Source organism: Drosophila melanogaster, chromosome 3R (genome assembly GCF_000001215.4).
Source record: "Drosophila melanogaster chromosome 3R".
In the NCBI taxonomy this organism is placed as follows: Eukaryota; Metazoa; Arthropoda; class Insecta; order Diptera; family Drosophilidae; genus Drosophila; species Drosophila melanogaster.
In genome coordinates, this window is record NT_033777.3 from 25,029,375 (window position 1) to 25,049,489 (window position 20,115).

The following is a 20,115-nucleotide window of genomic DNA, read 5'->3' on the forward strand; positions in this document are numbered from 1 at the left end:
CTACTCGAATGAATTTCGAACCCTCCAGGACAAATTACGCAAACGAGTGATTTTGAACAACAATCCAAAATAATTTAATTCCGAAAGTCACAAAATAAAAATTCGAAGTAGGAAAAAACAAATAAGATGTTTGGAAACCAACGAGAGATGTGCTTCGTTAAAGCATCAACCCGGGGAAACACCACAGCAACCGCGCATGTGTACCCGCGACCAGTCCTCAGAAATCCACGTCGTGTACGTATCCGCAGCCAGCGTATGTGTCCGCATCTGCCGACCCCGTCTTACATAGTCATTTATGTATAATGTAGGTAATATAATAGCTCGAGCTCGCTCCGCACCACCAATGTGCGTCGTGCAAGTCCATTCCAATTGTTATCCGGTCCACTCGCCGCGCAAATCGGCTTTCAGGTTGATTCGCGGCAATCCTTGGCCCATTGCAGAAACTCATCCAACGCGCTGACGGCCAAATTGCGAGAAAGAGCCTTCACACGCAGATTACGATCGGTTGTAATGAGCACCAATTCCGTTTGAATGAAACACTTGCCATCTGCAAAAGAGTTTTAGTTAGAAATGCTATCAGGAAGGACATTTAACGGAAGCAGCTCACCTGTGCATTGTTCGGTTTTTGCCGTTTTCGAGACAGCCATTGCCGTTGCCAGAATCTTGTCGTCATTGGACAAATATTCCTCCTCAACTAGGGCAAACACCGATGCATTGACAAACGAGCCCTTTGTGGTAGCACATCTAGAAAAGAAATCAATAAGGTATTATTGATCAGCAGGAAAAGCTTTCCTGAACAACTATTACTACTGATTTAAAAGTAAAATTTCAATACATTATCAGGAAACTTTTATCTATCTCAATAGCAACCAATGAATTAGACAGAATTATAAATAGCTAATCGCTAGTAAACCCTTTATCAGATATCAGTAATAAAGGAACTATGAGCTGACGCGCGGAATATAATTAACAATAGCTTACTTCACATTGCCTTTGGCCGACTTGATGAACTCTAACGACTTTTTGGCCCGCGACGACACCTCGTCAAAGTGGTGGATGCGCTGCGTCTGCTTCGAACTGCGGTACGAGTCCAACTTAACGCCCTTGGAGAGGCCATCCAGTTCCTTAACCACTGTCAGTGGTATAATAAGTGTGTAGCGTTTAAACTCCGTGGACAGTTTTTCAAAGTCTTCAAGGCAGTCGATAAAGCAGTTGGTATCCGGTAGAAGATAGCGCGGTCGCACCTCGATGTATATTTTCGTGTCCACGAACTTGAGAATGTCCTCCAACTTGCTGGTGCATATCTGCTTAACCCTAGCCTTGGCCTCAAGCTCTTTCTTCAGCTTGCACAGCTCGGAAACATCGGAATCAGTTGAACGACACAACAATTCCTCAACGGCTTTACATTGAATCTTTGAAACGTTCGCCGCAAGACCACAACTTTCAGCATCATAGTTTTCCAATGCGTTCTTCATCGCTGCGTTTAGGTGCTCGACAGTGAAGCTTGATTCCAACGGCTGCTGGAGAGCCTCTTGATGCTGGACGTAGTATTCCTGGAACTGACCAATCCTACGAACACGTTCGAAAAACTGAAGACGTTCGGATCCTCTTTTGAGATAGTCCATGCTCAGCGTTTCACGACCCAACGGAGTGAAACCTCTAAGGGCCACATCCTCATCCAACAGTATTTCGTTTTTCTCAAGTTTGTGCTTCCCCATTAAGCATTCAATGTACTCAAAAAGGATTGTTAGCTCAGCCCAGCAATCGATGAAAGAGTGTCTGCAATATTGGAGTTAATGAAAAACTAATAAAAGGCATTCAATTTATACATACTCTTCCGATCTGACGGGTTCCCACACGTCCAAACTGATGCTCAACCAACGTACATAAACATTCACGAACTGTAGGTATGTGTTCACAGTCGCAAAGCTGAAATAAAAGATTAATTAGCAATAATAAATAAACAAGGCGAATTTTAGCTTACTCTTCTTCTGGGAGACACTGGACATTTGTAGAATCCTCTACAAAACCAGCCAGCAGCTGGTTCGTTTTCTTCATCATGAGTCCAAAGAATGAGTTGGCAAAATTGAAGCTGTGATAACGCATCTCGCGGCGTGACGCTATACAATAATAGAAAGCATTAAGTTTTACCACGATTAGCCGTTATCATTCATACTTTTGGGTTTGTTGTGCTCGACGACGAACAAGTTGAGTGCTACTATTTTCAGCAGTTTGGAGCGTGACAACAGGTTTTCGTGCCTTAAAGCGACGCCTATTTGGATTTGCAGTTTCCTTAGCAACGGGTATAACGAGTCCACACTGTAATCAATTCGAAAGTTAAGTAACCTATCGGTTTTCAACTTTCACATTAAAATCAAAGTTGAATATACTCACTCTGTGCCGGTGTAGAGTTTGCCTAATAAGTACAGATAAAGGGAAACAATGCGAGGAAGAATCTCCTCCGGCGGCATCTCCTCGTAACGATTGACCTCTGCCATAGTGGCCTTGTTGCCCTTCGCCTTGTTGCCCTTGTCATCGGTGCGATGTAGGCGTCTGATCCCATCCGGATAGATCCATACCTCCTTGCGCATCTGCTTCGACTTTTGATTCTTCGATCCAGCTGCATAGTGCATGGGAGATTGCTTCATCTCGGTCTCCTCGTACTTACGCCGAATCTCGTCGAACAAATCCAGCAGGCTTTCCTTGGCAGATTGGATAGAGTTCGAAGTCAACAAGCTGCGGACATAGTAATAAACTGCATCGAAGCGCTTGTGCTAAAGGGGAAATATAAAGATTATAACCACAATAAAGAATTCTGTGTAGCTTTTTTTCTTACGTGATAAATGGAAATGACCGCCAGCTGGTTGAAAGGTGCCCCGTTGCCAGGTACCAGTTCCTGCGCCCTCTGATAGTACCTGGCCGCCTCCATGTAATCTGTGGCCTTGACATGGTTAACCCGGTAGCGCGTCAGATCGCCCAAACAGATGAGCAGCCTCTGGGCCACCACTTTAAGTGCGCTGTCACAGCGCGACGATGCCACGCACTTGGCCATCAGCTTGTCGTAGAGCATGCGGTAAAACTTAATGGCCTGTTCAATCAAAAGGAGCGTATGTGTGTGCGCCTGGTCCGTTTGCTGGCGCTTCAAGTAATTCCGCACATTGTAGAAGAGTAGTTTCCAAAAGAAGACATCAACCTTGTGCTCGCACACGAACTTAAGTTGCTCCAAAAGAAGTTGCTTGAAAGCGTCCTGCAGCTGGTCGTGAATGTAGCAGAAGTTCTTCCAGTTCTGGGCGAGATTACATGATGTTTGTTTAGTGAGGGTGGCTTTTGTTGCCCAGCTATATATACTTACTATCAGTATGAGATTCCTCTGATTGAGGACCATGAGCTGATCGTACAGATGGACTATATTCTTGGCATGGGGCAGACCCAACAGCGGCTCAAACCAATCCGGATGCTCGGTGGTCAAGCGCGTGCGCGTCACTGGCGACTGCGTAGCGTGCTCCTTGTCCTTGCGACCCCTGCGCCGAGCACTGTTACCGCTCTTGTTCTTGCCCTGACCCTGTCCGTTCCTGTTAACATCGCCCGCCACCGAGGTGGTCACGCGCAGGATGCCTGGAATCCCGCCCTCCCACGCCATTTTCCCGCTGGTATCCAAAACGGGTTGCTTTGACTGGGCATCGGGTTTGCCTCCTCCTGTGCTAGCATTGCTCAGGATTTCGACTGTGGCGAAATTAAGAGATGTTATTGACGAACCTATTGTGATGCGTCATGCAAACACTCACCTGGCCTTGAAGCATTTGCTGTCGTAGCCACGGGCTCCGCATTCTCAGCGTTTTCCGTCTCCAACGCCTTTGTTGTTGTTGCCGCTGCTGCTGCGTGGCTGCAGCTGGCCGCGATTTTGTTCTGCAGGCGTTTCGGCAGCGTCCCAATTATCAGCGATATATCATTTTGTTCTCGTGTTCCCTTTCGACTCATATTTTAAACGATGCTTTTGCTGTTGCATTTATTCCTTTCTTGGAAGTTTGTCAAATGTGTAGAGTGTAAATTACGCCTCGAAAAATCTTTAGATCAGCAGTGTGACCGGTGGCCAAGGCGGATGAGTGTGACCAGACCGCTAACAATGCTGTTTGGACTGCTGACATACGCATTTTTTAGGCGCCAGATTTGAATGCCAAATGATTTTCAACGTTTGCTTTAGAATTGATTTCTTTTGACCGGAATGCTTGATTTTTGAAAATATATAGAGATAAACTATCTGCACTTCTATTTTAGCGACAAAATAACCAATTTGCCAGTATGAAATGGAATTCTAAAGGTACATTTAAGCATGGAGAATTCTTAATTTTCATTTTGACCTCAGAACATTACTTACCCATTTCATTCGCCACAGATCACAAAACCAAGATCCATTGTTTCTGCCTCTCATTTAGCCTTCTATTTAAATTTAATTTCAAACTAAAAAAAATAGCTCATCGAATCAGAAAAGTCGTTGCAGTTTGAGTATGAGTTCGCTTTATGTTTGCATGTTTTGTTGGGTTTAATTTTGTTACGTACATGACTTCGTTTATTATACTGTTTCAGTCTTCCACTAACGTATAATTATTGGATAGCGCTGTGAAAGTAATAATATGCGGCCCATATTGCTTTACGTGTAAGTATTATTTAGAAAATACTATTTTAAGCTGGTTGGAAAGGTAAGTTTTTGATCAATCTCTTACAAATAGCGCATTTATGTGTCGAGAGATGTTGGTAGATTAGTCAATGAGTAATTGATGGATTGGTTACTTTAATTATATTATACATACATAAGTCGTGTACACTTTAGATTCAAATAAGTTGTATAAATTGTTACAGTGCAACTACAAGGAATGGCTGAAGCAGACTCCTTGGTGTTTATAAATGTTGTATATATATCGGCAAAATCGATCATTAATTTTTTTATGAACTGTTCAATGTGAGCGTCAATAGATTTATATAAATATTGTAATAAATAATTACGTAAAAATGTTATCATACTTTAATCGTTAATCCTAGATCCCACATGTTCGTTATATATGCTCGCCATGAATCGGGATTTTATCTTGTACACGCAATGGTTAAAAAATCTAAAAATTATAATTTAACGTCTCTAAGCAATTCAACGGATTGTGGGAGTCCATTCAATATCATTTAAAAAAGAATTCTACCGCAGCAGCTCAGTAAATTTATGAATATTCATTGCTTCGCATTTTATCCTTGTCCGTGTCCTGCAATCAAATTCGATTCCAATAATTAGTTAATTGTTAAATCTTTAGATGCAAATGAACCCACCTTAAAGCGCACGCCGATTTTAATTTGTTCAGTACTAAAGTCACGATCTCGGGTTTTTAACCTGGCCTTGTTCGTATTATTGTGTTTGTATTCATTTTTTCGGTTATTGGACCCGTAGTGGGACCCAAAGTCATTTTCTCTGTCAAAGTCCGGGCCATCGCGGTCCTTGAACTGATAGTCGCTGCTTGATTTATGAATGTCGAAGCCTCGACGATACTCGCTGTAATTGTTGTGTGATCCGCCACTGCCGGCGCCACCCCTATGACCTGGATTACGGAAACCAGCTCCTCCTCCAGAATTGAAGTGCTTTTGTGACATGCCGCCGCGTCCGTCGCGATCCCTGTCCTTGTCGTCCGCCTGGCGATTGAAGCTGCGGGCGAGTGGGGCAGGCGCGTGGTTGTTGCCATCGGGCCCATGCATTGGCGGACGCTTCGAGGACACCTCTTCCTCCTGCTTCTTTTCATAGTGGAAGAAGTCATCGAATATGGACGTTGAATGGTTGTACGAGTGCAAAATCTGCAGCACCTCGATGCCTTTGTCGTTGGGCACTTCCTGGGTGTCCCTTGAGTTCGTCACCGACTTATTCTCATTGTTCTCCAGTCGAATGTGACGCAGCGTTCCGTTAGGCACATCTTTGACATATATCCATTTCACCTTGAACTTGCCCCTCCACTTGTCCTGCGACCAGACGCTCGACGTTGAGTTGTAGTCGACCGGCGTCATCATTTGTGCCATGCCGCAGAAATGGCCAGATCCATTCACCGAGAAGAACAGCATTATGTTGCCGCCCTCTTCGTGTCGCTCCTTGAAGGCATCGTCCAATCTCTTATTGCCGTGATCGGTTGAGCACCAAATCTCATACTTTATACTGCGATGGATGTCATCTTCGGAGTACGATTTGATGACAAAGAATCTGAGAGGATAAAAGTAAGCATCAGTATACGAATACCGCCATTAAAATCAAATATAGCAAATTTACCTGGCCGATCCGGCTTTTTTCAAGTCCAACACTTTTGGGTTGTAATTGTTTTTGTCTTTTAATTCGTCCAACACGAGTTGGGAATCGACAGGCAGCTCTTCGGTTGCAGATGTGGCTTCCACCGGTCGTGATTGGTTCTCGTCGCGGTATTCGAACTTCGAAGCACTCTCAAACTCGCTGCCGCGGAAACTGGAATAGTTGCCCGAGCGCTCCGAGTTCCGGCTTGGATGCGGCCCGCCGTCGTGTCGTCTGGCGTTCGGTGGCCCAAATGGACCGGCATTGGTCGCTGGACGTGGGGCGGCATGGTGGACAGGCTGCTGGGGCCCTAGATTCCTGCGAACAGGTCCCGTGGGCGAAACCTTGGCTCTGCTGAAGTTATTGTTATTTCCCAAGCCCTTGTGCTCGTATTTCAGGAAGTTCTCCGTATCCTTGTGCACTTTCTCGGCTCGTGCGCCCAATGGCGGTGCCGTGTTGCTCGATATGGAGAAGTCAGAACTCAAGTCGGAATAGCCCAAATCGATCGGCGAGGGTGGAGATGGTACAGGAGGTGGTTTGTTATTCGGCAAATCCCATACGTTAACATCTAAATTGTGCTTTCCCGGAACCATGGGTGGTGGTGGCATGCCAGGACCCTTCTTCTTGCTGTTGGAAGTGGTGGACGCTGCCTGTGAACGTAGACAGGATATAAGTGGGTTTGCCCGCTGGCCCAATGAGTCAGATACTCACTCTCGATGTTAGTTTGGCTGGCTGGGAGGCAATCGAGGCCCAGGTTGTCTTCTTGGGAGCGGCGACAACTTCTTGATTTTGTGCTTCATCGCTTGTTCTGTTGTCCAGTTTTGTAGACGGCTGATCGTTTTCATTTCGAAACGACTTAGGGGTTTTACGGAAATAAACATTAGTTTAGGGATAAATTCTTTCCGAATATGGTTTCAATATAGATAAATAATAATATGTACCTGTGCTGCTGGCTTCCTGGAATTCCAAGGATTTACTTGGTGCTCGTCGCGTCGTGTGTTATTGGGAATACTATGACCATGTCTTCTATATGAATCTACAAATATCGTGAAAGACTACATGTTAGAACAATTTTCAAGAAAGTTTGATTGCTTAGACAAATATTACATTAATTATTTACATACGCCACACCTTCACGCTTTAAAGTTCATGATTTCTTAAAAGATCCAAAGAAACTTGCATTATCTGTGGGTGAAAATGCATTTAAACAAATTTAAGGAGGCACAGCAACTTGAATAACATTTCGTTTTTGTTTTACTTTCTGGCAAACAGATTTTACGAAAATTATCCAAATTTACTTTTGCAATGGAGGCGGATTTAGAAGTGCAGAGCGAACTTGAGAAGGACACCATCCCCATCAAAATTGGCATAATTGGAGAGGCCAATTTGGACAAGCCCATCTACTTGGCAGAGCGCATGGAGTATGCAGTATGCACGCCGTTTGGAAAACCATCCGATGTGATCATCGATGGCCAGATAGAAGGCGTCAATGTGTGCCTGCTATCACGAAATGGACGCAACCACGACATCATGCCCAGCAACATTAACTATAGGGCGAATGTGTGGGCCATGCGCAAGATGGGCTGCACCCACATCCTGGTGACCAACACGTTCAGTTCGCTGAGGGACACCTTCCAGCCGGGACACTTGGTGGTGCCAAATGATGTGATAGATTATACATCCAGACGTGCTCAGACCTTTTACGACGGTGCCGTGGGTAGTCCATTGGGCGTCTGTCACGTGCCCATGAATCCGACCTTTTGCGAACGCACCAGGCAGCACCTTCTGAGTGCCGCCGAAGAGCTGGGATTCCCCACGGGATCCAGCGGCACGGTGCTCACACTGGAAGGACCGCGTTACTCCACCGTTGCCGAAAACAATATGTTCCGCAAGTGGGGCGCCGATCTGCTGAGCATGACCCTGTGTCCCGAGGCCATTTTGGCCAAGGAGGCGGGCATTCCGTACGCCTCGCTGGGTCTGGTCACCAACATGGAGTGCTGGTGCGCCAAGCAGCCGAACGCAACCACTCACGAAATCATCTACATCTTTAAGAAGCAATCCGAAAACCTCCAGAAGGTCCTGATAACGGCTATTCGGAATATGGCTGCCGAGGATTGGGCCGAGGATATTCTAAAGGCAAAGGTAATGTTGATTGCAATGTAACTTACATAAAATTGATTCTAAAATCAATTTTTCTTAGATTCTGGTGTGCAGCAACTTTGCTAATAGTAAATGATGGTCGGTCTTGTGAAAGGTATTGTTTTAAAATTATGCAAATAAATAATATTAGCGTCCGTTTTGAATTGTTCTATGCGTTGGCGCAAAGCTACTTATCTTGATCTCTAAGCGATCATAAGCTGCAATGAGCCAAGTGAATCCAATCGGAAGCTAATCGGACTAATCCCGACTTCCCGGTGCACCGACTTATGCATATTCGCAGAGTCGAAAAACCAGTTAGTGAGAACGATTACGCGCCGAGTGCAAGTCAAGTGCTGGGTGGAAAAAAAAAACAAAAACTGCTATACATACCATGGTTGGCGTTCGCCTTTCGGCCCTTGTTCATATTGTTCCATGGAGTGTTGCAATTCTCCTTGAAGTTGAACGGCGGATATTGGAATTGCATGGAGTTGTCATTGCCTGGGTGGGTGTAGGCGGTAGGTGCGGGGTGGAGGGTTAGGAATAGACATGGGTTAGATGGCTTTTGGAAACCCATATATTTCTTATAGTCGAAGAACTCACCAGAGACTTCATCGTGAGTGGGAGAGGATAGATTTTCGTACGAGGCCTCATCGACTTGCTGACTCCATGGTATGTTGCGCTCCTCGACCGATTTAGCTGCATTGTGGGGCATGGTAAACAGAGAAAATCGCATTAAAACCGCACATTAAGCAAGAAATACGATCGAAAACTCGGCCGTCGAGTAGTTCCTGTCTATGGGAAAACGCTCTGTCTGTGGTGGTAGGTTATATACCTGTGTTTCCTGGTATTTTCATCTGAAACGGAAACGCAACGCAGGTTAATACACTTATCGTATCGTATTGGCTTGTCAGCCACTGTATATCCGAACATTAATCGCTGCTTAACAATGGAAAATCTTCCTGCGAAATCCCGACATAAATCGAATCGAGCATATGTACATATGTGTGTATGCAAAATACAATTACCTGATCCACGCCTGACATTTGCTGCACTTTTTGCCTGCAAATAGGAAATGGCTTAGTATGGCGGCGCCGATTCGGTTGACTGGCCGTAGCTATATTACCCCTTTTTAAAATAAATGATATAAAAACACAAGGCAGGCAGAGTTTGTTGCTTAAAAGTTTTTATAAACTCCGATATATTTTTTTTACTTAAAGAACCACATACACTGACACCACACGCACATTAACCAATACACTGACGGGATTCTTAACGCTTCCGAAGCCGTCACTTTTCACGCGAACGGCGTTGCGCAGACAAAGCGATATTATCAACACTAATTTAACGGCTGTGTGATTAAAATGCAAGCTAGTGTCATATTAAGCATTGAGGTGATTGGAATTTGAATTAAGATTGTATTTTACTAAAATAAATAAGAGTTTAAATTTTTGAGAGACATAGTTAAGTTGCGGTTATATTTAGTATTTAGTACCGATTGCGCCAAACCAGTGCTGCCAAAATTCTAGACACATCGATATCATCGCCAAAACATCGGTCTTGTGCCAGCTCTATAAAATAGCCACCTCATCTTTGTCAGCCGTAGATTTTGTTAGATTTAAATTGTTAGCTATGGCGAGGGCGGCTTTTATTGTGTGCCTACTGATGGCCTGTGCCTGGAGCAGCCATGCGGTGATGTTCAAGCTGTCGCCGAACACCCAGAAGTGCCTCAAGGAAGACATCCAGGCGAACCAACTGGTTATGGGCGAGTTCGAAGTTTCCGACGTACCCGGCCAGATCATCGACTACATTGTGAGTTTTCCGCTCGGTACACGTACTTAACTTACTCCACGCACTTAACGAACTCAATTTGCGTCCAACAGGCACGCGACACCAAGGGACACATCCTGTCGCAGAAGGAGCACATCACTAAGGGCAAGTTCAGCTTCATGTCCGAGGTGTACGATACGTACGAAATCTGCTTTATATCCAAAGTTCCTGCACGTAAGTTATAGTTTGCAATAAACTCCCATAGCGTATATATATAAACGTTTCGATTTCTGTGCAGATCAACGCGGCGTTATACAGGAAGTATCGCTCTTGACCAAAAAGGGAGTGGAGACCAAGAGCTACGAAGGCGTAAGTACACTTATGTCCTTTTTGCATGTTTTACACTTGACTTGCAATCCTTTAATCATATGCAGATTGGCGAAGCATCCAAACTGAAGCCCCTTGAAGTTGATCTTAAGCGTTTGGAGGATCTCTCCGACTCCATTGTGCGTGATTTCGTTCTCATGCGCAAGCGGGAGGAGGAAATGCGCGATACCAATGGTATGTGAAATACCAAAAATTCCCTAGAATCACGTCTAATTATTGTTCGCATTCTGCCTACAGAGAAAACCAACAGCCGCGTGCTGTTCTTCAGCATCTTCAGCATGTGCTGCCTGCTCGGCTTGGCGACGTGGCAAGTTCTGTACCTCCGCAGGTACTTCAAAGCCAAAAAACTCATCGAATAGTCGTCTAGCCGTAGTCTTAATGCGTGCGTGGAACTGTGTTTAAATGCCTGGTTTAGATTTCATCCTTTCATCTTTTGAACGTTTTTCTGAAATAAATGCAACTACCACGTATGTATATTTTATTACTGCGACTGCTCTCCACATTTCTTGGCGGTGTGACAAATAAATAGCTCGTATTGGACGCGTTTAACATAACAGGTACATAACACAAAACCACACGGTACAAGTTATTGGCTCAGCTGGCATAAGTTAAAAATTGCGATTCCCTTAGACGGTTGTTTCCTTCAGCAACATTGCACTCTCTGTATCCAGTCCGTCGCTTTTGGCGGCCAAAGCGCCTGCCTCGTCGGTGTCTTCCTTGCACGGACTTGTGGTTCCCTTCTTCATCAAGATATAGCGCGACTTGGCCGCGGAGCTGTTCGATGCACTCGAATCGTCCACCACGGACTGCTCCATCCACAGGCTTTCGTCGTTCAGCGCCTGGTTCACCAGGTTCGCCAAGCTCTCCGGTAGCTTCGATATAGCTGTGGGATCCGCAGGACCTAGAAAAGCATAAATATAAGATTATAGGACTTGAAGAGATCTCATAAACGATGCTGCGAGCTGGACTCTTGATCCACAAACATTTTTTTTCGGTCCGCTGGCAACTTTGATTAGTGATAGAAAACTGAAAAAGAATCGCACGTTAACGTAAAAAAATATAAATGAAAAGAAAAAGAAAAGAAGACAAGTGAGGTATAAAAAAGTAATTTATTTTCTTAAAGAAGACGAACACATAATAAACAATGTACATACTTAAAACACAGATTCAAAGAAATAGTTTAATACAAGCTTAGGCTGAATCGCTTTCACTGCGAAAAGGAACAGGGTACATAAGATGGATATAAGAGATTTCGGTATGGCTTTTAAATGCACATGAGTTTAAGATTATAACTACAATCGCTCGACATATTTACACACGATTCCATTGGGTCTACTACAATTATATATATTTACACAATGTAAATTCAAAGATATCTCGTGCACCTTGTCGTTCGAAGCTTCCGGCGCAGGTCATTGTAAAACTAATATAACTTTTACCTTTCGAATTGGTACAATATAGTAATTAATGTATAAAAATGAGTTTCAAAGATGCAGAATATGGAGATTTCATTACTTAAGATAAGTAAAAAAAAATTGAAGCTAGGACTCAGACATAGCCATAAAATGTTTTGGTAAATGGATTTAGTGCATGCAGATGCAAAGAAATCGTTGAATCTTTCTTACTACATAAATTAATATAAAATAAGTATAAAATAATGCGTAGCGTTTTAACAAGCGGTATTTTGAATCGCCAGCTTTAAAATACTTCTCTTAACAACAGAATATAAATCAAAATAACAAAAAAACTGGAATTAGTTGATAGTACAACACATAGGAATAACTTTAGAGCGGCGTTTTGGACGCATTGGAGCAGCGTTTGGGGGGCAAACAGCGCCAACATGTTCAACATCACCACCCGCTCCCGCCTCATCAACCGCGTCCTCGCCCTCATCCTGGGCTTCGTCTTTGATGGATAAGCGCTTCAAAGTCTCTAGCCGTGATTTCAGTTGACCAGGAGTCACAGTGCCTCTGGCGGGCTTCTCCGCTACCAGATCTCGCACCTCGGGACAGGGCGATATATCCGAATCGCCAGCTTTGCTCTCTGTCGCCAGCCTGTCCGTCGCTAGTCTGCGTTCGAAGGGACTGCGCGAACTGCTCGAAGTGGAGGTGCATGAGCTAGTGACCTCCGGATAGGGCGAATGGGACTCGGTGCTCTCCGGGGTGTACGGATCCTCGTACTGTCGCTCAGAGTCCGTACTCAGATGCTGTGAATCAATTCGGTTAATTATGATATCCTGCGATATCATCAGGCGCTTGGACAGCAGCTTATAGCGATGTGCCACTGGCTGCCTCTTGATTATGTTCCGACACATGGGGCAAATGGCCTCGCCAGTTCGGTTGCAGCCGTCCAACTGCAGCAGACTATTGCTAGAAAGGTGTGCGCACAGGCACATGCAGATATTATCGGAATCGATTATGTTAATACTAATATTCGGGAAGTTCGAGGAAGTTGTTCTGCTCGCCTCCGCGTCTTGGCTAATTTTAAGTGAATTGTACATATTGCGAGCCTCCGTGTCAACGATTAACTTTGAACTGGTCGCTATATCCTCAAAGAGCTTATTTGAGTAGGGACAGTATTTCAGTTTGACTGCGGGCAGTGGTGATGTTGAGATATTGTTGGGCTTGGCGTAAGTATTCGTGTAGTTGCAATCACAAGATCTATAAGTACCTTTGTTTGGTTTAAGACGGACAGTTAAGTAAACAGGCTACATGACAAAAAAGAAGAGATAATAATTATTAGACCGATTGTAGTAGAAAGTGCCTTTAGAAAATGTTATATACATATGATTCCCTGCCATTTCGCTTGACCTAAGTTCAGATTAGAATCTATACTACGAAATTGATTACCTTATTCAAACTTACTTCGATAAACCGAAGCTCTTAAATATCCTTGCAGATTCATCTAGAATTGTAAAGTGCTGATATTAAAAAGAACTAAGACTCATCACAGTTTCTAGATTCTTCAGTTAAAATGTATATATTAAAGGATATAGTAAGCGCACTACAAGTGGACTAAGCGACTCCATGCCGAAGGGGAAACATAGTTGTTAGGAATGGAAGCAGAATTAGAAACAGCCTGTTTGTGTAAGACATTTGAAAGGAGTATATGAAGCCTCTAATAGCGAAGAGCAAGAATATTTGTCAAAATTGGTGCAAGAGCTAAAGGCAATCGGGTTTTGTAAGTCATTTTAGATTGCTCCTGTAGTTACTAAAATGGGAAAGTTGAAAGGGACTGCAAATTAACTTTACCTTATGGTCGCCCATGCAGACAGCTTCTCCAATCATGCCATATGTCCAATCATCGCTCTGGATAATCTCATTGACTTGGGGACTCATCAGAATCCGGTCGCACCAGGCCGGACAGCGCGTAGACATATAGTCGGTGGGCATTTCTGGGTCTTCTTCGAAGGGATATGAGGGAACGAACTTAATTGGATACTCGACTAGGACGTCTTTAAGTGGCTCCAGCTCTCTGTCAAATTTCTTTAGCTGCAAATAAGGGGAAACTTACTAATTGAGTTTTGTGTTAGGAATGTCATTACTTACCCAGTCTTCTTTGAACTTGAGTTGATGGTCGGCATGACTAAATTCTTTCTTTCCAACGGTAAGTACGTTGTTTCCAGTTGAGTTGCGATAATGGATCTTATCGTTTTCATTCTTGACATTTTGAACGCGATGAGGGGTCAAGTTTTCAGTTAATTCCTAAAATAAAACGAATCTTACTTTTCTCCTCAGAATGATTGAAAGGTTTAACTTACTTTCACAACGCCTTCAGTGTCACATCTAAAATTAAAATCCCCAAAGAGGAAAAATGGCACAGTGCCATTCTGTTCGTCCAAATGGAACCTATTCAGTGTATATTAACTTATTATTAGCTAAAAGATTAGGCAGCAGCAACAGTCACCTTTCAATGGTATGAACTAGGGCTCTTCTGCGCGTCTTACAATAAACGGAGGGGAAATTTTCGCATGCAGCCAAATTGGATGCATCGTGGAATAAGTGAATGTTGACTAGATCGATGACGGTGCCATTGATTTCCCATCGGGTTCGCATAAAACCTTTTCGGGACCATTTACACTGAATAGAATATAGTAAGAATATGAACATAACTTCATGAATTGCATCAAACCTACCTCCGGAAAGAAGTGCTGTGGGAACTTGGACTTTTCTTTGGTAGCAATAGTTTCAATATTTCCGGAATAGATATGTTTATCCTTAACATCTTGAAGACTTTCTTCCCAGCTGTGAGTTAGGAAGTTCCAGATCTTCAGAGAAGCAACATCCTTATGCACAAAGTAAAGACTTCCAAGGGCCTAAAAATAATAATACAATAATGTGGGTATTTGTTTTAACCGGATATAACATTTTTGTATGTTGATATGTGAATTCAAGAGACTCATTCATCATGACTAAGCCCAGTGACTTAATTCATATTTTTTAAAAGGCTTTCGTCGCAATTTTAATTGAACAATAAGTGCGTAACGCCTCAGTTCATCCGAATTGGGTTTTTATGTGCCGATTGACCTAGAAACACGATTCACCCACCCACCGTAAAGTGCTCGGCCGATTTGAAGTCCTCGTCCATGAAGATGTGTACGCAGGTGAAGTCGCCCATTTCGGGAGCATCGCAGAGGCACCTGATGAACTCCTGGACGTACTCCATGGACTTCTCGTACGTCTTGCCGCCCACCTCCTGTAGGTGGAGGGCCAGGAAACGGGGCTGTGCGACGGCGATCTTTGCAAGAAATTCGCTTAGCCATAGCTGCAGAAGCCTCTCCGGCTGCAAATTGGATTGGAAATTCGATTATCGGCGGGCGCTGAATGTGCTGAATACCAATTTGTTTGGGAACTCGGATTCGGATATACATATCTATGTATGTCACTGGGCCCATACATAAATATGCGATTTACGCATCGTGTATGTATGGGCCGTACGTAAACATGTATACTTCCTAGCCCTGTGGACATGGCGCATCCGTTCCAACGGCCACTTACGTCCTCAAATAGGCTGCCAACGTTTGCCGTGACCAGAAACACATCCGTGCTGGACGCGTCTTCCTGTGCTGACTCCATTTGATCCCACTTTCGCCTGCGATGCAACAATTTTATTCACTTTTTATCAGCGTTCCAATTGTAAATACTAATTGAGTCAAGGCGCAGTGTGACCATACCGCCTGGCGAAAACTAGGCCATTTCGATTATTAGCTTTTAAGTGACCGTAATCGTTTATATTTCAAATATATTTATGCATATCTCTGCAGTTTTTTAATTAAACTTATTTATTTCGTTTACATTGAATAATACAATACCCCTCACGAATTTAAATAGTTAAGCTTCATTTCTTTCATATTTTGTTAACTTTAGGTTTCAGAATCGTAATTAGGTCACTTCCGGCAGTGACCGAGATAAAAGTAACGGTAATATCATGAGTACAATGGCCAGTTAAAAGTAGATATAAACAATTAAATGGCACAGGGAATAGAAATTAATGGGTTTGGACAAAGCAATAACATTGAAACTTGCAGGTTTCTAATGTTTTACAGTTCTTTGATCCTTAATATTATTATTTATCCTATTATCTTGACTAAGTTTTTGAATTTCAGTGTAACTGCAATTAAATGCGTATAAATGCAGCTCGAAATTAACAATTCATGCGGTGTGGTGGCACATTAAGCAATTTGGTGATCCGTTGTCTATATTATAAGCATATCCGCCGACATAAAACTATTAAGGCCCATTAAGACCTACGGTGTACATCATCTTTTCATTCAAACAGCTTACAGTAGTTACTGCGTACTGCGTATGACGGTTTCAATCTTTGACAGAATTCCTAAGTATCTTCAAAAGTATTACAACCGCAACACTTGTCCGAAATGTCTTCAATTTGTGTCACTTATGCAAATCCGTAATTCCCACAAAACGGGTTTAACAATTTGTCAAAAATTCGATGTCAAATGCCCAAATGAAACACAAACTGGCAAACACTATATAATATAGGCGGTTTGCTATTTCCAGGCTTTTTGAAAGTTGGGTAGTGAAAGTTGTATTGAACTCTGTGCGTCTCTTTCGAAATCTCCAACACAATCCAAGCGATTGCACGTAGCATGAATACTGAACAGCACGTGAGACGGTAGCCACATTTCTTGCAAGAATACACAAGTGAATTCAATTCCTCCACTCCGGCTCCACGCTGCACATATATGCCCTATAAGTGGGGGCCAAGCCTTACGGGGGAAATGCGATGGCAGTTATAAATACTTGCACACACGTCCGTCCACCTGATATTTTCTTTGCCACAATGTTTTCGGCCCCAAATTTATAAAGAGACGGACGGCAGGCAAACCGTTTATTGTACTTTTAGGAACCGCTTAACTCATATCTCAACGCGATCGCAAAATGCGTACCGAATACCTGGTCGTTCTGATTATATGCACTTCCTGCATTTGCATTAGTGCTGGAGATAGCTATTCCGGGGATATTCAAAGCTCGAACTCATTGGATTTCGGTGTGTGAAAGATAATAGGGATCAAAAGAGATTCTAAAGTGCTGAAAAACCTTATAGTAAAGCAAACTGAAAGTGAAATTAATAATATACACTTACAAATATATGTGTTTCTGTACTATCAATTGGCACTGAGTGCTTAAAACGATAATTCAGTGTACAAACAACTATTCAAATCTTTATGACAGAAGTCATTGGATTAACTTCTTGGATTATCCTTGAATGCTAAACTTATAAGATTCTTTCGCATTTATTAGGCAACGATAGTGGGGGCTACAGCTACAGCTCCCCGCCGAGCAACAGCTACTTGCCTCCAGCCACACCTGCTCCGGAGTACCTGCCTCCGCCGAACAATGGATACCAGTACAATCCGCCGCCGAACAACAACTACCTGCCACCGCCTAACAACAACTATCTGCCTCCTCCTCCTGAATATGGACCGCCAGCTGGCTATCCTTCCTATGGACCACCACCTCCTCCGTTTTACAAGCCAGCTCCGTTCATTCCCTACCATTCGCACGACTCCATTCTGGAAAAGCTTAAGTCCAAGATCAATCTGTATACGCTTGGAAAGATTTTGCTCAAGCTGTTGATATTCAAGAAAATCGTCAAGTTCATCGGCCTGATTTTCTTGCTCTTGGTTCTGCCGAAGCTGAAAAACATTTTCAAGGATGATATGATGTCTGGATCTGGTGAGAGCGATGGCATGGAAAGCAAACTTGTAGAGACAGATAAGGGTAAGGTGTTTCTATATAGTGCTTTAAGCATTAATTATTAATATTTATATTTCTCCCTTTTACAGATAAACTAGCCCAACAAATTGAGAACCTATACGATTTTGTAATAAACTCGATAGAAAGTTTTGAAGGAAGAAGTTCGTAGATCAATACCAAAATTAGTTATAAATGCATTGTTACAAATTGTATTACACTTGATTATTTATTTGTTAAAGTCTTATAAATAAAAGTATTTCGTATTTTACTCTTGTGTTTGAACTTGGGGCATATCATTGATTCAGACTGGTTCTTAAATCAATCCAACATCCTGATGGCTTGATACGCTTAATTAGGTTCTTGAACAGTACTCATTAAGTAGTCGGCCTATCTACCAGAATATTAGCCAAGGTACACATTTGTACCTGCAAACGTACCTAGGTACGAAAGCTGTCACCTTGCGCATCACTGGCGACGATACATTTCGCCGACTATCGATAGACGGGCTCACTCTGCGTCCGCATCCAAGTTGCGATCGGATTCATTCGCATTCGCCAGTGATCAACTCCGCTGCTGCAGATCCACAGCCAAAAAATGCTGCACATAGTATCGGTTGTTATTATAGCCCTGAGTCTGGGCTGTGCCGTTGGCCAGGATTTGCGGCGTGTGGACGACACCGAGTTGATTCAACTCCTGACCGGCAGCAGCAATGTGGTTGTCCTATTCAGTGAGTATTGGTAGGAAAGTCAGCCAGAGAAATCCAGCCTACGTGTCCACTGTGCATATGGAGGATGGTACACCGGTTACTGGCTAACGAGCACACTTAATTGCAGACAAAAACAATTGCCAGCGCTGCGTGGAATATGAGAACATGGTGACCAAGATACGTGCCCAGCTGGAGGAGACCTTGTCGGCCATTGTGGTCCAGTCGGTGGACAGCAACCTGGTATCCATCTATGACCCCAGCAAGGAGCCCGCTTTGGTGTTCTTCAGGCGAGGAATACCCATTCTATACCATGGCGAGATCAACGATGACGAAATCCTAGACTTCTTCAATGACAACTTAGAGCCAGCGGTCAAAGAGCTTTCCGACGACAACTTCGAGCACCTGACTCAAGCCTCGTCGGGTGCCACTACCGGGGACTGGTTTATCTTCTTGTAAGCTATATTAGTCATGCGTTGAGGTCGCCATCTAAGCGTCATGAGATGTACATATATGTGCACATATGCTCACCTACACCCACTTCCAGCTCTTCGGCCGAATGTACCGTCTGTCAGCGACTCTATGCCGTTTGGGAGTCTGTGGGCGGAAAGCTAAAGCGAAAGCTGAATATTGCCCGCATGAACAGTTTGGAGTCTGGAATCTCAACTGCTACGCGACTGGGAGTATTGGAAGCACCGGCTTTTATTTTGTAAGCCCTGATCGCTTTGGTTGTGTCCAAGAATAGATTATATAAATTATAATCATTACAGCTTGAGGCAAGGAAAGATGTACAAATATTCAGCCAAGCAATACAGTCCCGAAGCCTTTGTCCAGTTTGCTGAGAAGGGATATACCCAGAGCCATCCTCAACCAGTGCCCGCAATCCCAAGTGCCGTGTAAGTATTCCTCTCATAGCTAAAATGATTTTAAATTCATCCATCGATCGAATTTTAAACTCAAAGTCCGATTATGACCTTTTTATAGGGATTTGTGAGAAACTGATACATGTGTTTAGTAAGTGAGCCAAGATAAAACTTGTAAACCTATTAATAATTACTATTAGTTAACAAATACTGATTCTTTGTCCCCGGTACAAGGTTGCATATAACGCCAGTTTGAGGGTATTCAACATAGACACTGATTCCACCATCGAGCATAAAACAATTGTTAATATCACTCCGTTGATTAATATCGAACCAAATGTTAATCGTAACCGTTGTATATTATCCAGTTTGTACATAAACAATATTACATTAATCAATTATACCCTGGTTAAAACAGTTCCTGGTTTGAGAAGATCGAATTTAATACTACACAACGTTTATCCTAATAACCAATGATCAAATGAGCTAATGTTTTAACTTTCGTGCTTTTCAGAAACGAATTTTTGGGCCCACTGCAAAGTTATTTTGCAGCTGAAAACATAACATCGCTGGCGACTTTGAGTATTTTCGCCTTAGTTGCTCTCTTATTCGTTGGCAAAAAGGTTGCCAAAATATTCAGTTCAGAGCCTGCGAAAACAAAAAATAAGTCGAAATAAAACTAATATAAAGACTAAATGAAACACGACGTTTTTGAATTAGTCGAGTGACAAC

General features: G+C 43.2%; 7 protein-coding genes across 14 annotated transcripts; 4 read left to right on the forward strand and 3 right to left on the reverse strand.

Moving 5' to 3' along the window:
• Positions 1-54: 54 nt before the first annotated feature.
• On the reverse strand, positions 55-4,091 carry Smg6. The gene is made up of 10 exons (NM_143064.2): positions 3,786-4,091; positions 3,353-3,723; positions 2,837-3,286; positions 2,395-2,774; positions 2,177-2,319; positions 1,985-2,120; positions 1,834-1,929; positions 982-1,779; positions 608-744; positions 55-547 (listed from the first exon to the last, which is right to left on the reverse strand). The coding sequence occupies exons 1-10, from the start codon at positions 3,976-3,978 to the stop codon at positions 405-407; spliced, it is 2,847 nt and encodes a 948-aa protein (NP_651321.1). The 5' UTR covers positions 3,979-4,091; the 3' UTR covers positions 55-404.
• Positions 4,092-4,501: 410 nt separating this feature from the next.
• Positions 4,502-9,875, reverse strand: Ythdf (YTH N6-methyladenosine RNA binding protein). 4 transcript variants are annotated; one of them, NM_143065.3, is made up of 10 exons: positions 9,570-9,709; positions 9,472-9,505; positions 9,279-9,300; positions 9,047-9,142; positions 8,837-8,944; positions 7,249-7,343; positions 7,019-7,162; positions 6,293-6,957; positions 5,314-6,226; positions 4,502-5,249 (listed from the first exon to the last, which is right to left on the reverse strand). In NM_143065.3, the coding sequence occupies exons 2-10, from the start codon at positions 9,487-9,489 to the stop codon at positions 5,208-5,210; spliced, it is 2,103 nt and encodes a 700-aa protein (NP_651322.1). In that variant the 5' UTR covers positions 9,490-9,505; positions 9,570-9,709; the 3' UTR covers positions 4,502-5,207. The 4 variants fall into 4 exon arrangements, with proteins under 4 accessions (NP_651322.1, NP_001262943.1, NP_733067.1 ...); NM_001276014.1 differs by having other exon boundaries at positions 4,771-5,249; positions 9,570-9,875; NM_170188.2 differs by having other exon boundaries at positions 4,771-5,249; positions 9,047-9,300.
• Positions 7,570-8,608, forward strand: CG31115 (uncharacterized protein). Its single transcript, NM_170189.3, has 2 exons — positions 7,570-8,449; positions 8,508-8,608. The coding sequence occupies exons 1-2, from the start codon at positions 7,613-7,615 to the stop codon at positions 8,541-8,543; spliced, it is 873 nt and encodes a 290-aa protein (NP_733068.2). The 5' UTR covers positions 7,570-7,612; the 3' UTR covers positions 8,544-8,608.
• A 124-nt stretch (positions 9,876-9,999) lies between the features above and the next one.
• bai (baiser) lies at positions 10,000-11,069 on the forward strand. Its single transcript, NM_143066.3, has 5 exons — positions 10,000-10,255; positions 10,327-10,447; positions 10,512-10,582; positions 10,648-10,774; positions 10,838-11,069. Exons 1-5 carry the CDS (start codon positions 10,076-10,078, stop codon positions 10,957-10,959), a joined length of 621 nt encoding a protein of 206 aa, NP_651323.3. The 5' UTR covers positions 10,000-10,075; the 3' UTR covers positions 10,960-11,069.
• Positions 11,053-15,777, reverse strand: 5PtaseI (Inositol polyphosphate-5-phosphatase type I). Of its 3 annotated transcripts, NM_001370014.1 has the most exons (9): positions 15,598-15,777; positions 15,152-15,382; positions 14,736-14,915; positions 14,507-14,679; positions 14,361-14,448; positions 14,149-14,304; positions 13,852-14,091; positions 13,271-13,307; positions 11,053-11,501 (listed from the first exon to the last, which is right to left on the reverse strand). In NM_001370014.1, the coding sequence occupies exons 1-9, from the start codon at positions 15,673-15,675 to the stop codon at positions 11,227-11,229; spliced, it is 1,458 nt and encodes a 485-aa protein (NP_001356900.1). In that variant the 5' UTR covers positions 15,676-15,777; the 3' UTR covers positions 11,053-11,226. The 3 variants fall into 3 exon arrangements, with proteins under 3 accessions (NP_001356900.1, NP_733069.1, NP_001138108.1); NM_170190.2 differs by lacking the exon at positions 13,271-13,307; NM_001144636.2 differs by lacking the exon at positions 11,053-11,501 and having other exon boundaries at positions 11,692-13,307.
• Positions 15,778-16,948: 1,171 nt separating this feature from the next.
• CG11786 (uncharacterized protein) lies at positions 16,949-18,035 on the forward strand. The gene is made up of 3 exons (NM_001104436.3): positions 16,949-17,107; positions 17,362-17,841; positions 17,907-18,035. Exons 1-3 carry the CDS (start codon positions 16,999-17,001, stop codon positions 17,984-17,986), a joined length of 669 nt encoding a protein of 222 aa, NP_001097906.1. The 5' UTR covers positions 16,949-16,998; the 3' UTR covers positions 17,987-18,035.
• Positions 18,036-18,331: 296 nt separating this feature from the next.
• On the forward strand, positions 18,332-20,081 carry CG11790 (uncharacterized protein). Of its 3 annotated transcripts, NM_001276015.1 has the most exons (6): positions 18,332-18,544; positions 18,651-18,975; positions 19,068-19,229; positions 19,291-19,416; positions 19,505-19,534; positions 19,898-20,081. In NM_001276015.1, the coding sequence occupies exons 1-5, from the start codon at positions 18,412-18,414 to the stop codon at positions 19,512-19,514; spliced, it is 756 nt and encodes a 251-aa protein (NP_001262944.1). In that variant the 5' UTR covers positions 18,332-18,411; the 3' UTR covers positions 19,515-19,534; positions 19,898-20,081. The 3 variants fall into 3 exon arrangements, with proteins under 3 accessions (NP_001262944.1, NP_651326.1, NP_733071.1); NM_143069.2 differs by lacking the exon at positions 19,505-19,534; NM_170192.2 differs by lacking the exon at positions 19,505-19,534 and having other exon boundaries at positions 18,332-18,975.
• The last annotated feature ends 34 nt before the right edge of the window (positions 20,082-20,115 follow it).